The following is a 13,532-nucleotide window of genomic DNA, read 5'->3' on the forward strand; positions in this document are numbered from 1 at the left end:
CTGCAGTACGTAACTTTCTTGCCATTGTGACGATTTTTGTGATGTTTGAAAGAAGACTCTAAGACCCAAAGAATTGTGAAGGTATCGAAGAAGACGAACAATATCCAGGGACGAATAAAAGTCTAGTTCCACCAGGTATGACTTGTTCTTAATTGAGAAGATATGGAAGATGAAAGACCGTTGCCAGAGAGATTCAAGTACTCAAGCTTCGAAAGGGTTCCAATGCCCGAAGGAATCAACCCAAGTAAGAGACCCAAATGACGTGAAAAATCAAGAACTCGAAAGGCCCAAATCCTCGTCCTTCGAAATTTGATATTCCCAAATGATGCATAGGATTATGTAATTTCTTTAAATGAAAATGAGTACATATCTAACTCGACAACCTCTATCCTCATTAATAATTTTTTTCCAATTGTCCTTAACTTCTTATTGGAATAAGCCAACCCAGCTATAGAAAAACGGCAAATTGGTTGGCATGTAACAGGATCCACACCCAAAGAGTGTGGGTTCGATTCCTAACCCCTCTCCCGACCCTAGATATCAAAAAAAACTCCTTATTGGAATAATTTTTTTTTACCTATTCTGGTCTTATTTGTAATTGCTTTAAATTATTTTTGAGTGTGAAAAAGGAAAATACCCAAATACATATATCAAAAACTAAAGGGGAAAGTCAATCACTAGGGCGTTACATAATTGGCAGCTACAAGTGGCGAGCTTATCTCTATCTATCATCAATAAATTATAGGACCATTTTTTAGTTTTTACTTCCTTTTCTGTTTGTCCTCGAAGAGACTCAAGAGAGCGAGCGGCGATAAAACTAACGTGGGCACCCCTCACAAAGATCAGCACGCAGACAAGCAAACACAACTACCACACTTGTTTCTCTCGATCTATATTTGAAGCGGATATCGAGTTCGATTCGGTCGATTCTTCGACAATGGATGGCGTTGTGGATCACCTGGCAGATGAGAGGAATAAGGCGCAATTTGATGTGGAGGAGATGAAGATCGTATGGGCTGGCTCACGCCACGTCTTCGAACTCTCCGATCGTATAGCTCGTCTTGTTGCCAGCGATCCGGTGATTGTCTCTCCCTCTGTTGTGTCAATTGTTTATGTTTGGTTGTGTGGTTGAGAAAATGAAATTCGAAGATTCCTGTAATTCAGATAGTTTGATTTTGATTTATTACCAATACAGCTGATTATAGCACTTTGGTTCCCGGGGATAACCTAGAAATTGGACTAAATTATGAATCAACTAGTTAGTTTTATCAATCAATTAATTTGCTTTAAATTGAATATACAAATTTTGGGGCTGCTTCGCTGTGATTCAACTAAGTAGTTATATGAATACCTTTTCCGTGTATTGCAGCAAGGAGTAGATGTGATTAATCAAAATATCAATTAGTGAATTAGTGATATTTTCTTGGTGACAACGTTACAAATTCTTCAGGTCTAGTCTGTAGTAATATAATGGTAAGGTCTTATAAATAATCATGTTTGTGCATACTGGTTTTAGGAATATTTTTGAATAGAGCACTTGAAAGCCACATTCTTTCCTGCTTTTTTTTTTTTTTTTTTTTTTGTTGAGATTTTTAGTTTTCTGGGTGGTTTTTTCACTTGTTTCTATTATGTTTTGTCTTCAGGTATTTAGAAAAGATAACAGAGCTACTCTAAGCAGGAAGGACTTGTTTAAAAACACTCTTAGAAAAGCAGCTCATGCTTGGAAAAGGATCATTGAGCTTCGTCTTTCTGGTCAGCATTAAACTGGATTCTAATGTCACATTTCTACCTTTAGTGCTTTGCAATGGTTTTATTTGTATGATTGAATTAACTAATATATCTTTTTGACGTGACTGAAATTTCTGTTATTACAGAAGAGGAGGCTTCTAAATTAAGATTTTATGTTGATGAAGCTGCTTTTACGGATCTTCATTGGGTAAGCTTGTTTACATGCTTTTCATTTTGGGTGTAGCTTGTTCATTTCAACCAAAGACTGCTGAAACATGTATGGGAAAATTATTATATCTTTTGAACTTATTTATTACTGTAGATGTAAAAATTTGTCAAAAGACTTTCTTGTAGGTGTGTGATGTGAAATAATTTATGGCGAGGCTTCTCACTTTTGATGTTCTTACAAAATTTGTAATTTCATGATAGGGAATGTTTGTGCCAGCTATCAAGGGGCAAGCTACTGAGGAGCAGCAGCAGAAGTGGCTGCCATTGGCATATAAGATGCAAATAATTGGTTGCTATGCACAAACTGAGCTTGGTCATGGCTCCAATGTTCAAGGGCTTGAAACCACTGCAACGTTTGATCCCCAGACTGATGAATTTGACATTCATAGTCCTACCTTGACTTCTTCTAAAGTAAGCAAATGAATCAACCGGCATTTACGTGATAACAGCAATTGTTAACCTCAGCTTTATATATAAATTCTTGGCAAAGGCCTTTGCTCATGTTATACCATATGCTACATGCTACATCCAGAATCTCGGACAGGGGATCTCATATTTGTGGTTATCTGCATTCACTTATATCTTGTCATTCTCTTGTGCTTCCTTGATGTACTCTCATAAGTGTCATTTTTTCTTTTACTTGTCCATAGTGGTGGCCTGGTGGTCTGGGTAAAGTTTCCACACATGCTGTTGTTTATGCACGCCTTATAACTGATGGTCAAGAACATGGAGTCCATGGTAATTGCAAATTTATTTTTTAAACTCCTTGATGGATAATGGTTAATCTAGTTTTGATTACTAAAAACACCATTTCAGGTTTCATTGTCCAGCTACGGAGCTTGGATGATCACTTACCTCTTCCGGGCATAACAATTGGCGATATTGGTATGAAATTTGGAAATGGGGCTTATAACACTATGGATAATGGCGTTTTAAGATTTGATCATGTTCGTATCCCAAGGGATCAAATGTTGATGCGGTTTGTTCCTCCCTCTCTATCTCTATATATATATATATAAATATAATATATATATCAATGTGACTATATCTTAGCATCTAGTCCCCTGTCTTAAAAGTTTTTCCCAATATTGTAACTATAAATTTTTAGTGCCATGATTATTGCATTATATGCAGTATCTACAAAATTACCAGCATAGGTAATTGTGCCACCAATCATTGGTTATGGAAGGTGGTAATTATGTTTTTTTTTTTTGGGGGGGGGGGGAAGGATCTCAATATCGACGGGTAGCAAAACAAAGAGGGCTGAGGGAGTGCTAATTTTGAAATTACCCTAACCTGAGTAACTGCTTTTGGCAAAGTTGCTGAGTAGATAACTAGATACTCTAGTGACTGCTTCTTTTGGATTAGACTTGATTGATAGTTAACAGGGTCTTGCGACTATTGATTACTTTCAATTTTATTGTAGATTTTAAAGCTCCTTGATTCTTTACTTTGTGATCAGAACCTCCATCTTGACTAACCCTAGTGCAAGCAGAGGAAAAAAAATGTGGAGTGCATTCTTATATTTCATTGCTAAATCTTACTCCAATTGTCATCCAATGCGTCAGCTAAATCTTATGTCTATTTTCAATATTTTCCCAGGGTTTTGCAGGTGACAAGGAATGGAAAATGTGTACGATCCAATGTCCCACGTCAGTTGATCTATGGTACCATGGTGTTTGTGCGTCAAACAATTGTGTCTGATGCTTCCTGTGCTTTGTCTCGTGCTGTTTGCATTGCTACGAGATACAGTGCTGTTCGTAGACAATTTGGTTCACAGAATGGTGGTGTTGAGACCCAGGTATGGCAAAACCAGTTCTTGAAACAGTTGGCGTAAAATTCATCTACATGATATTTTTCTGCATAATATCCAAAAGTTCCTTGTCAATTAAACATTGTTGGCAACCCAACATGTAGTCTTTCATCGAAAATGTTTACTCTAGTTTGGATGCTCTAAGCCGGATGATGGTGTTTGGAAAAGTTTTAGTGAATCTTAAGATCATATTGCAATTTGGAGATCATACAGCTGTCATTTCAGATTGTATGGTTCGTATATCTTATGTTAAATAGAGCTATATAGGCAGTGTCTTTGTCGGTTACAATTGGACATGTAGTATGATGGGATTTACATCTTTGTGAATGAGTTAATAGATTTGTGTGGCATGAGCCGGAGAGGTATGCTGAGTTAGGACACTGAGAGAATCGAATCTTCTGAGTTATTGAAGGGTTGGACTACTTAAATGAGTCATGAAAAACCCTTTTTTAGTGGTGTTGTAATTCCTCATGTCTCGTTAATTAGGCTCTTTTTTGTGCATATGGAATACCTCACATTTAGGAAGAAGGTTTGTGAGCTTTCACTGGCATTTTGTTTTCTCAACAAAATTTTTATTAATGTTTCTGGGCTATTTCCAACAAAATTGGTAACTAACAAAGATGTAAATTACAAACTAAAAAAAAAAAGTAGTTTTGAGAAGTATGTCAAAAATTTTTGCTCTTGTTGCTGGTTAATTTTCAGAGTACTTGGTTTATTTTTCTCCTCTAGATGTTTTTTCCTTAGGAAAGCCGAAAGCATATCTAATTTTTTGTTCAATCTATTTTGTAATAGGTGATTGACTACAAAACTCAGCAGAATAGACTATTCCCTTTGCTCGCTGCTGCCTACGCTTTCAGGTTTGTTGGTGAGTGGTTGAAATGGCTATATACGGATGTGACTCAAAGACTGCAAGCCAATGACTTCTCAACATTGCCCGAAGCTCATGCATGTACAGCGGGTTTGAAATCCTTGACCACTACTTTCACTGCTGTATGTGTCTCTGTCTTAACTTTACACCTTAGAATAAATAAATAACTTCCTATTTCCGATTTGAATCTTTCTCTTGCCCTCTGGAAAATGTAATTATCACCAAGCTGAGTTTGATTGGAATAGCGATAAAATGGTTCTGATCACAAATTGGGTTCAAACACTGCACATGCTGGGTTAACCAAATCTGTTGGTCCACTATTTGAACTTCATCTCATATAGAATGCTACCCTAAGAATGGTTACTAACAGTAATCAACAGCATCATGAAAGGATGCATTTCTTTTGAAGTAATCATTGAAATTGGGTTATAATTATGAATTTAGGGATGTTCGGTTACAGAAATGTTTTGACAATTGTATTTTGTTAGCAATAGCACTCTTGTGAACATGAACATGATTGTTTAAGCTTCATGCAAAGCTGTATGGTTTATGCCAATGCGATGCATTTTCTTGTAGATTTGTTTACATTTAGTTTAGTGTCTTTTTAAAAGAAAAATTCTTTGAGAACTTAATTCATCATCCCTTTCTTTTAGGATGCTTTCTTGACTGCAGTTCAATTGCGCTGCAGGATGCAATTGAAGAATGTCGAAAATTATGTGGTGGCCATGGTTACCTGTGTAGTAGTGGGCTTCCTGAGTTGTTTGCAGTTTATGTGCCAGCCTGTACGTATGAAGGAGACAATGTTGTGCTGCTTTTACAGGTTTGTGATCATGTAGAGTCATCATTCCTTTTGTTGTAGGTAAATTCATCGTTCATAAATGTAATAGCTTTCATTTTGTTAGTTCATTTTATATGATAAACATTCTCACTTATAGCTTTCTCCTAGGTGTAATTATGGACCATTTGATAGAATCAATGTGCTCTACAGATGATGCTCTTTGTTCCTAAGCGAGATCTTCCTTTGTGTTAGTGCAGGATGCCAATGGTGTATGTGCCTGATTGGGATAATAGATGATTATTCTTTACATGCTATTGGAAACTTTTCAACTCTTCCTTGCAATTCCTTAAATGATATTTGAAACCAAGTCTGGGCTAATATAATATTTGCACTGTGCTCCTTAAACGTGCAAATTTGCATCTTGGCCTATTTTGATGTCATCTAGATGTCCTAATTCAATGATGGATTCTGTTGGTCTTATGGGTTCTGATATGAAAAATTGAGTCATTTGAGGTCAGTTTGCTTTTGGCTGAGTTTTCACTCCCGTATAACACTGGCTTGGTCATATTATAATGCCTGAGACCTTTACTGATGTTGAGTCATCTTAGTGGAAAGTCTCCAGGACCTGATGTAATTAGATAGAATCATAAAATTGACTATGGATGACTAAAAACTAAAAAGTGCTCCAGCTCTTAGACACTTCATCCTAAACTATAGAAAGTTGCATGAATGGACATCTTGAAAGAATTTGAGGGGTTCACCAGGGGAAAAAAAGCATCAGAAGTTGTCTTTGGTAATTTCACATTGTCATTTTGTGTGAGGGCTGTAACATCTCTTTTGATGGTTATGCCTGTGGTGCTGAATTGACAGACAACATGGTAATATATGAATGTCTGACTTCACCTAACTGTGCAGTTTTCGGGTCTGCACCGTTTTGTTTATAATGGCTTTGAGCAGTAAAAAGGAAAAAATCTACTGTGCACAAGGCTCCAGCAATGGGCGGGGTTGGGGGAAGGCTAGATGTACGCAAACCTTACCCTCCAAATAATATGTGGAGAGGCTTTGGGCAGTGCACCTGTTTAATGGGAGAGGACATGGATTATGATCGGTTTGAATTAAGGGCTGCATATTTGATGGAGGTTTTTGTTGATCTTTTGCATGATGCCTGTGCATGTGCAGGGGTTAATTGATTCATTCTGTTCTAAATACCAGATTGACTTGGGTGGCCATCAGCAACCACCAGTTAATTGTTTTGAACTGATGCTGATATGCAACTGAATAATATTGTAGGTGGCGAGGTTTCTCATGAAGACTGTTTCCCAGTTGGGGTCTGAAAAGAAGCCCGTTGGGACAACGGCTTATATGGGACGGGTAGAACACTTGATGCAATGTCGCTGCAGTGTGCAGAAGGGTACTATTTTTTTTATCACTTGACGTTTTTACTTCCGTCTTCCTTTTCCAAAGATTTAATTTAATATTTCATGGCTCATCCAGCCATCTTGTGTCAATTGATTGTGGATGAAAAAAAAGTATTTCCACTCAACAGTTTACTTTAAAGATATTAATGCTTGTTAACTTCTGCTATTTGGTCTCGCTGTTTTCTCAAGAATCTAAGGAAAGATCACAACCTAATTCTACACACCCATCTCATGTTGGCACTAATGTGAGAAAATACTTGTGCATGTACATGTTAGTGACTTAGTAACAGCTGGTCCTTAATGGTTGGTTTGCTACTGTATCCAAGCACCCTTCCCATGAGGAAAGAACACATAGAAAATTGGATATATATTTTACTGATCATATATCTATATCTTCAAACTTCTTGTAGCTGAGGATTGGTTAAATCCTAATACAATACTAGAGGCTTTTGAAGCGAGGACTGCCAGGATGTCTGTTGCCGTTGCACAAAAACTTGCACAGTTTGCAAATCCAGAAGAGGGTATGTCATGCCTTGCTAACCTTTTGATATATTTGTAGTTTCATATATTGGTATTTTTCTTCCATTGGATATATTCTGAGAAAATTTTAAGGATGTTTGAGCAACAAATTGTTAGTTTTATTTGGCACATTTTCTGGGCATTATTATTTCTTGTTTTGATGAGGTAAATACGGACTAGCATTCGAATAATCATTAGTTTAGTAACCGTAAACCGTAAACCCTTATCCAATTATTTGGAGTCTGCTGCATGAATAAATAAACGACATTACATGGAGTCCACTTCAGGATTCTCTACTGCTATTAGATTTTGTCTGCGAAGGCGCAAATACAATTTAAGCTAATCCTATCTTGTACTTGCTTCTTTTGTAAATTCATTTGTTGTAAATTTTTATTAGTCTGTTACTGCGTGTTTTGGTGCCAAAGTTTGGTCTATTTTGCTATTCTATTAAGTCTAAAAATACACTCGTTGCTGATCCTATCTTGTGCATTTCCTTTTTAGTCAATTTTACTCATATGTTACTGCTTACCTTGGTCAACAGTTATTGATAGATTCACCCTTTTTTCCAGGTTTTTTGGAACTCTCACCTAATTTGGTTGAGGCTTCGGTCGCTCATTGCCAATTAATCGTTGTCTCCAAGTAAGCTCCGTATACTTTTTCTTTGCTGTTGAAACTATTCAAGTCCTTTTAATAATTCATATGCATCTCTTAGTTTGCCCATCCTATGCGTAACTATGATACAATGCAAAATCCTGTAAGCAGCTATGTTTCCACCTATGAGCCGTAGGGCCAATGTGCCTTTGCAGATGGCTCTAACCTTGAGCTGCTTTGTGATCACTTAACATTTTTTCCTTTTCTGTTAATGTAAGAGTAATTTATTGAGCTATCACTGTCAACCGAGACGGTTGCCCAGAAAAGGGCATTACAGCAGAGAGACATCAATACTTTATGGAGTTATCACTTTTACATATATCTGAATTTGAAAAGTAAAATTTCAGCAAGTAAAACCAGTGGTCAATAGCTTGCTTTTTCAGTGAAATGGCTGAAATGTTTTGGAATGTCAGCTGGTCTGTTTTTATTTGTTCCCCATCTTCTTAGTTAACTATTCAGGATATTATTTCTGTTGCAGATTCATTGAAAAATTGCAGCAGGACATACCGGGGAAGGGAGTGAAAGAGCTTTTGGGGATGCTGTGCAATATTTATGCTTTGAATATTCTTCACAAACATCTGGGTGATTTTCTATCTACTGGTTCCATTACTCCCAAGCAAGGTTCGCTTGCAAATGATCAGCTTAGATCATTATATTCCCAGGTTTGTCCCAAGAGCTTTGTTCTAATAACTCTCATTCTTGTTTTCAAAAAGCCTCTGTCATCTGATTTTTCATTCAATTTGATGGTTTCTTAGGTCCGTCCAAATGCAATTGCACTTGTCGATGCATTTAATTACACTGATCACTACCTTGGCTCTGTTCTTGGGCGATATGACGGAAATGTTTATCCTAAACTTTACGAGGAAGCGTGGAAAGATCCTCTGAATGACTCTGTTGTACCTGATGGCTACCATGAATATATTCGGCCGTTGCTGAAGAACCAACTCCGTAATGCAAGGCTCTGAAATGCAGGCCGATGCTGTTTGGTTCTGATTACTTAAATTTGTTGAGTATTTTGTTAAATAAAGTGCTAGGAAGGCGATCCCCCTGACTGGGCGTGTCGTGATTGAATGACGCTACTAGCAATTACCTTCACATAAAAGTGTTCCATTCTGATTAGGGTCTGGGGATTCTGAGGGTTGGAATATTTCTCTCAGCATAAATGTGATTGAACATGGAACTCGTCTTTAACATTTTCTCTATTTTGTTACGTCAGTATCCTTTCTATCCTGTACAGTGTCAATCTATCCATGGAGATAGTGCTGGCTATACATGAAGATTATCCTTGGTTATTCGGTCGGTTTTTGATCGATTCTTACCAAATATTTTTTGAAAATAACCGATCAATTGATTGAACTATGCATGCAGATCAGCGGAGTTCATGCTGATTTTTGAAGGTTATTCGGACGGAGTTCATGCAGATTATTGACGGTTATTCGGTCGGTTTTTTATTGATTCTTACTAAATATTAACCGATCGTTCAATCGATTAACCGTTGATTTTTTCGGTAATTTCTTACGGCCTATGTTTTAGGGGGGAACAAGTAATTATTGGCAAAGTCACCCTAGTCCTTAGAAATATTTAAGTAGTAAATTATTATCAATCTTGCTTTGGGACTTTTTTCTTTTTTTGCTTTTTTCTTCTCTCTTAAATTTTTCTTGATTTTAGAGAATACGGGTATGCATAGTAATTTCAGGCAAGTGAGAATTGATAATTCTAGGTCAACATACAGCATACTAATGGACTCCTCACTTTTCATCGATAACCATTACCATTAAATCCAACATTACTTGCTGCTAAATCCATTTGTTTCCCAAAGAGTCAAATTCACAACCCCAAAGAGTCACTTATTATGCCTTTACATTTACCATCCAAAACCCTTAAATCATTTTTCATATTTTGCTCTCCATGCTCAAAAAAGATGGCAGGAGTGGGAAGACTGGTCGATCTACTACTCTTCTACACACTTGAAAGAGTCCTCTTCAACAGAATGGTATGTTCAATGTCCAAGACTCCCCAACTTGTCAAAAGAAGTATAGCTCTATGGCTTATGCTAGGAGAAATTGGTCACCATGACTTAATCAGGACGATACATTCCTACGATAACAACGCCATCGATATTCTCTTCGACGAGGCATTATGCTGCTTGGAGTGCATACAACCAGATGCAACTGAACCAACTGAAGCAGAAGATGATGCACGTCTTTTTATTACACTATTCGACGAGCCGGTGAATAGGAGATTCTTTTATTACAACAAGGAGTTCATGTACAAGAGATATGAACACATCATGGAGACAGTTTGTGAAAAAATATTTGGCCAAAATGCTGCCATTGAGGTTGACGAGTCAGGTGCTTGGCCTGTACTTGCTAGACAATTTGGAGAGGAATATTCTAGCACAAATCAATATTCCAATTTGAATCCTAATGCGCCAGAATTCAATCCTGGACAGACCCCAGAAGATAGCAGGACAATGTTCTTGACATTTTCAAAGGGTCATCCTCTAAGCCGCCAAGAGATTGTTCAGTTCTTTACCTCGTACGTTAAGAACATAAAATTGATTTTAAGGTTCTTGTTTTACTGTTTTTTTTTTATCATGAATTGTTGGTCTTTGGTGTTATTTTGTTTGGCAGGAATTGGGGAGGAGTGGTGCAAGATGTTGTGATTGAACAGAGTAGAACAGGAAGAGATCCACAGTTTGGGAGGATTGTGTTCAAGAGTTCATTGGTGATACCTTTGGTTCTAAATGGTCAAACAAAAGCCAAGTTCTTGGTGAATGGTAAGCATCTCTGGGTTCGGATTTACGTGCCTCGTCTTCGGAGAGGAAGGAAGACTTGGTGATAGAGAGAGAGAGTATCCATCTTGGTATTGTTTCTTGTTTGAGTTACTGGTAGTGGCCAGGACAACGTTGCCTGCTCTACATATTTTGCATGAAACTCAACCTTACAGCGCCTTAACATGAAATTAGAGTTCAATGATGTTTCAGAAATTGAACTTCAAAAAAGCTCAACAAACTGATAATAATTTGGCCCAATACATCTCATTTAGGCCCAATCAAACCCAAGTTTGACTCACAATCTCTTTATGTGACTGTTTAATGGCCCATTAGGCCTCATGATTTTCTACTTTTGCAAGGCTAATTTCAAATTCTACAAGAAATAGTATAAAGTGATTCAACGTGAGAGGGCTGTTAAAAAAAAAAACAATCAGAAATATGATATGTTACTATAAAAATATGATTTAATTCTAACAATTAGTTAGGTATTTATGTTGGGTATTGATCAAAAATTAAATGTGAAAAGAAATGTGGGCCAAATGAGGCTTAAGTGCATGTGATGGCTAGTTGACAAATTGGCTATTGTGGTTGGAACTTGGCTTTAAGTGTTGGCATCTGAAACACATGGAGGAAGCGTAAGACAATTTAGCTAGCAAGACTTTCTTGCAAAGATTTGGACGGTTTGGTTTTGCATGGATTGAATGAATGTTTTTCATAAGTTGTACAAATAGGTGTTCGTTTGGTGATGTAAAGTGTGGCACAAAGACACAGAACAACAAGTACCTAAAAGAGTGAGCGGGACCGCCACGATGGAGAAGGTGGCAGTGGTGTAACTGTCACCGGATCTGGAGTGGCGCCGATGCTCTAGTCTTGAGGGAGATGTTGTCCTGAGGTGGTGCAGCTGTCACCGAGTAGAGTCCATGTGGTGGTGGAGTTATCACCTGGAGGAGTTCTTGTGGTGGAGTTGGAGTTGTTACCGGAATAGTGTGAGGTGTAAGATTGTGAGAGATTCCAAGATCTAGAGTCTTAGAGTATGAGTTGAGTATGAATTATGATAATCTCTTGGGTTCTTGGCAAGGATGTCATTGGGGACAGGCGACATGGGCCGTCACCCAGACCAATATTTTTGAAAAATTATTAGTGTTATAGTAGCCCTAAACTCATTTAAGTAACATACGACATTTAGTTTTTTAACGAGGACCCCTTTTTTAGAGTTTGTCCAGGGCCTTCGGAGACTTAGGTACACCACTGGTTATTGGGTGCTCTTGGGTTTCTTTGTAGAGATGTCATTTAAAATATGGTTGTACAAATTTACCATATAGTGAAAGTTTCTCTGGTTGTCTCTTACGACATCCGTGGTTTTTCTCCGATCTTTAGGAGTTTTCACGTAAATTCTTGTGTTGTGATTGTGTCTTTCTTCTCCATTTTAAATTCTCGTTGGTTTATGATATTACTGCAAAGGAGGATCCTGGAGAATTTTTCTCATCAATTTATCGGGCATTATATATATTTTTAAATTTTGGATGGCTTAATATAACATATTGTTGATGTGCCTAATATGACATTGAATTCTAATCTTTGGATTTGGAGGATCGTAAATTTAGTCCTGTACATTCAATCCAGTCAATTATGTTAGTTACTGTAATTGATATCTCTCAACTAGTTTACCAAAACGACAAATGGTACCGAAGTGTAATCTCTAGATTTCTTCCATCTGTCACGGATCTTCGACCATCGTTGTTTCTGGTGTGTTCCAGCGACATATATTTGGTTTACAGTGATGAGACTCTCATATCTGAAGGAGATCGATATCTCTTATTGAAAGAAAAGTCAAGATCCTTGATTTAGAAGCATGGTGTTGTTTGTTTAATGTTTTTTTGTTCAGTCCATGTAACCCAGTGTAGTCCGGTGGAGTACGGTGTCACTCGCCTGTTGTCCGATGTAATACGGTGTTGTCTAGGAGTGTCCAAGGAGAGCCTTTGTTTGTATTTTTCTTTTTTAGTTCTTCTATAATCCATATTTATGATAACTCGAGGGCCTTAAGACCTCAAATTCTCTTATCCTTTGAATGATGAATACAATCCGATCCATAACCTTTAAAAAAAAAAAGTTTACCAAAACCATTCAAATATAATCAATTATGGAAAAAAGATGTATTTTGCAATATTTTATTTGATTTCACCGCATAATATTCTTTGTAACAAAAATGGGAGGAACATCTCCCTTGTTTGGCAGCAAGAGTTATTTCTGTTACCAAAGTTGCATTAATGCATGAATCTATTGTTAAACCTGATCTATTCATACAATGTTTTAATCATCAACCCTTCCACTATAAAAACCCCTTGATTTTCTGAAACTCTCTCACAGCCCAAGTAGTCATCACAATCGGCTATGCATTCTCTTTGGAAGCCTAAGTTTTTTTCTTTTATCAAGCCACTTCTCTACTATCTTACAAGCGTATTACTCAAATTTAGTTGCCTCAATCATCAAATTAATTTTGCATCGAATCAGTGATTTACCAGAATTTCCAATATACTATAAGAGTATAGATGAATCGTTGCGGTTGTAAAGGCATACAAATTCCACTACCTTGTTTGCTTTATGGTTAAGGAGTGAGTTTATCCTTATAAATAAGACTTTAGTCTCCACATCTTTCGATGTGGGACAACACCCACTCGGATAATTGTCTCTACACCCAGAGTATCAATCAGAAACGAAGGCGGCTTTTGGCAACAAAAAGAAGGGAAGACGAG

At 37.3% G+C, this 13,532-nt stretch overlaps 2 protein-coding genes across 2 annotated transcripts; both read left to right on the forward strand.

Moving 5' to 3' along the window:
* Nucleotides 1–745: 745 nt before the first annotated feature.
* LOC119981020 (peroxisomal acyl-coenzyme A oxidase 1) lies at nt 746–9,295 on the forward strand. Its single transcript, XM_038823964.1, has 14 exons — nt 746–1,078; nt 1,644–1,752; nt 1,875–1,936; nt 2,158–2,367; nt 2,607–2,694; nt 2,773–2,935; nt 3,559–3,757; nt 4,562–4,759; nt 5,326–5,457; nt 6,706–6,826; nt 7,244–7,354; nt 7,922–7,991; nt 8,482–8,665; nt 8,759–9,295. Exons 1-14 carry the CDS (start codon nt 938–940, stop codon nt 8,966–8,968), a joined length of 1,998 nt encoding a protein of 665 aa, XP_038679892.1. The 5' UTR covers nt 746–937; the 3' UTR covers nt 8,969–9,295.
* A 135-nt stretch (nt 9,296–9,430) lies between these two features.
* Nucleotides 9,431–10,972, forward strand: LOC119981021. The gene is made up of 2 exons (XM_038823965.1): nt 9,431–10,541; nt 10,637–10,972. The coding sequence occupies exons 1-2, from the start codon at nt 9,856–9,858 to the stop codon at nt 10,842–10,844; spliced, it is 894 nt and encodes a 297-aa protein (XP_038679893.1). The 5' UTR covers nt 9,431–9,855; the 3' UTR covers nt 10,845–10,972.
* The last annotated feature ends 2,560 nt before the right edge of the window (nt 10,973–13,532 follow it).

The sequence above is a fragment of the Tripterygium wilfordii genome, chromosome 16, assembly GCF_013401445.1.
Source record: "Tripterygium wilfordii isolate XIE 37 chromosome 16, ASM1340144v1, whole genome shotgun sequence".
In the NCBI taxonomy this organism is placed as follows: Eukaryota; Viridiplantae; Streptophyta; class Magnoliopsida; order Celastrales; family Celastraceae; genus Tripterygium; species Tripterygium wilfordii.

Excerpts from the sequence above, each read along its gene's own strand:
- LOC119981021 (XM_038823965.1), top strand. The coding sequence starts at position 9,856 with ATGCCTTTACATTTACCATCCAAAACCCTTAAATCATTTTTCATATTT. Across the intron at positions 10,542-10,636 it reads ATTGTTCAGTTCTTTACCTC|GAATTGGGGAGGAGTGGTGC; the intron begins GTACGTTAAGAA and ends TTTGTTTGGCAG.
- LOC119981020 (XM_038823964.1), top strand. The coding sequence starts at position 938 with ATGGATGGCGTTGTGGATCACCTGGCAGATGAGAGGAATAAGGCGCAA. Across the intron at positions 1,937-2,157 it reads CTTTTACGGATCTTCATTGG|GGAATGTTTGTGCCAGCTAT; the intron begins GTAAGCTTGTTT and ends ATTTCATGATAG. Across the intron at positions 8,666-8,758 it reads TTAGATCATTATATTCCCAG|GTCCGTCCAAATGCAATTGC; the intron begins GTTTGTCCCAAG and ends ATGGTTTCTTAG.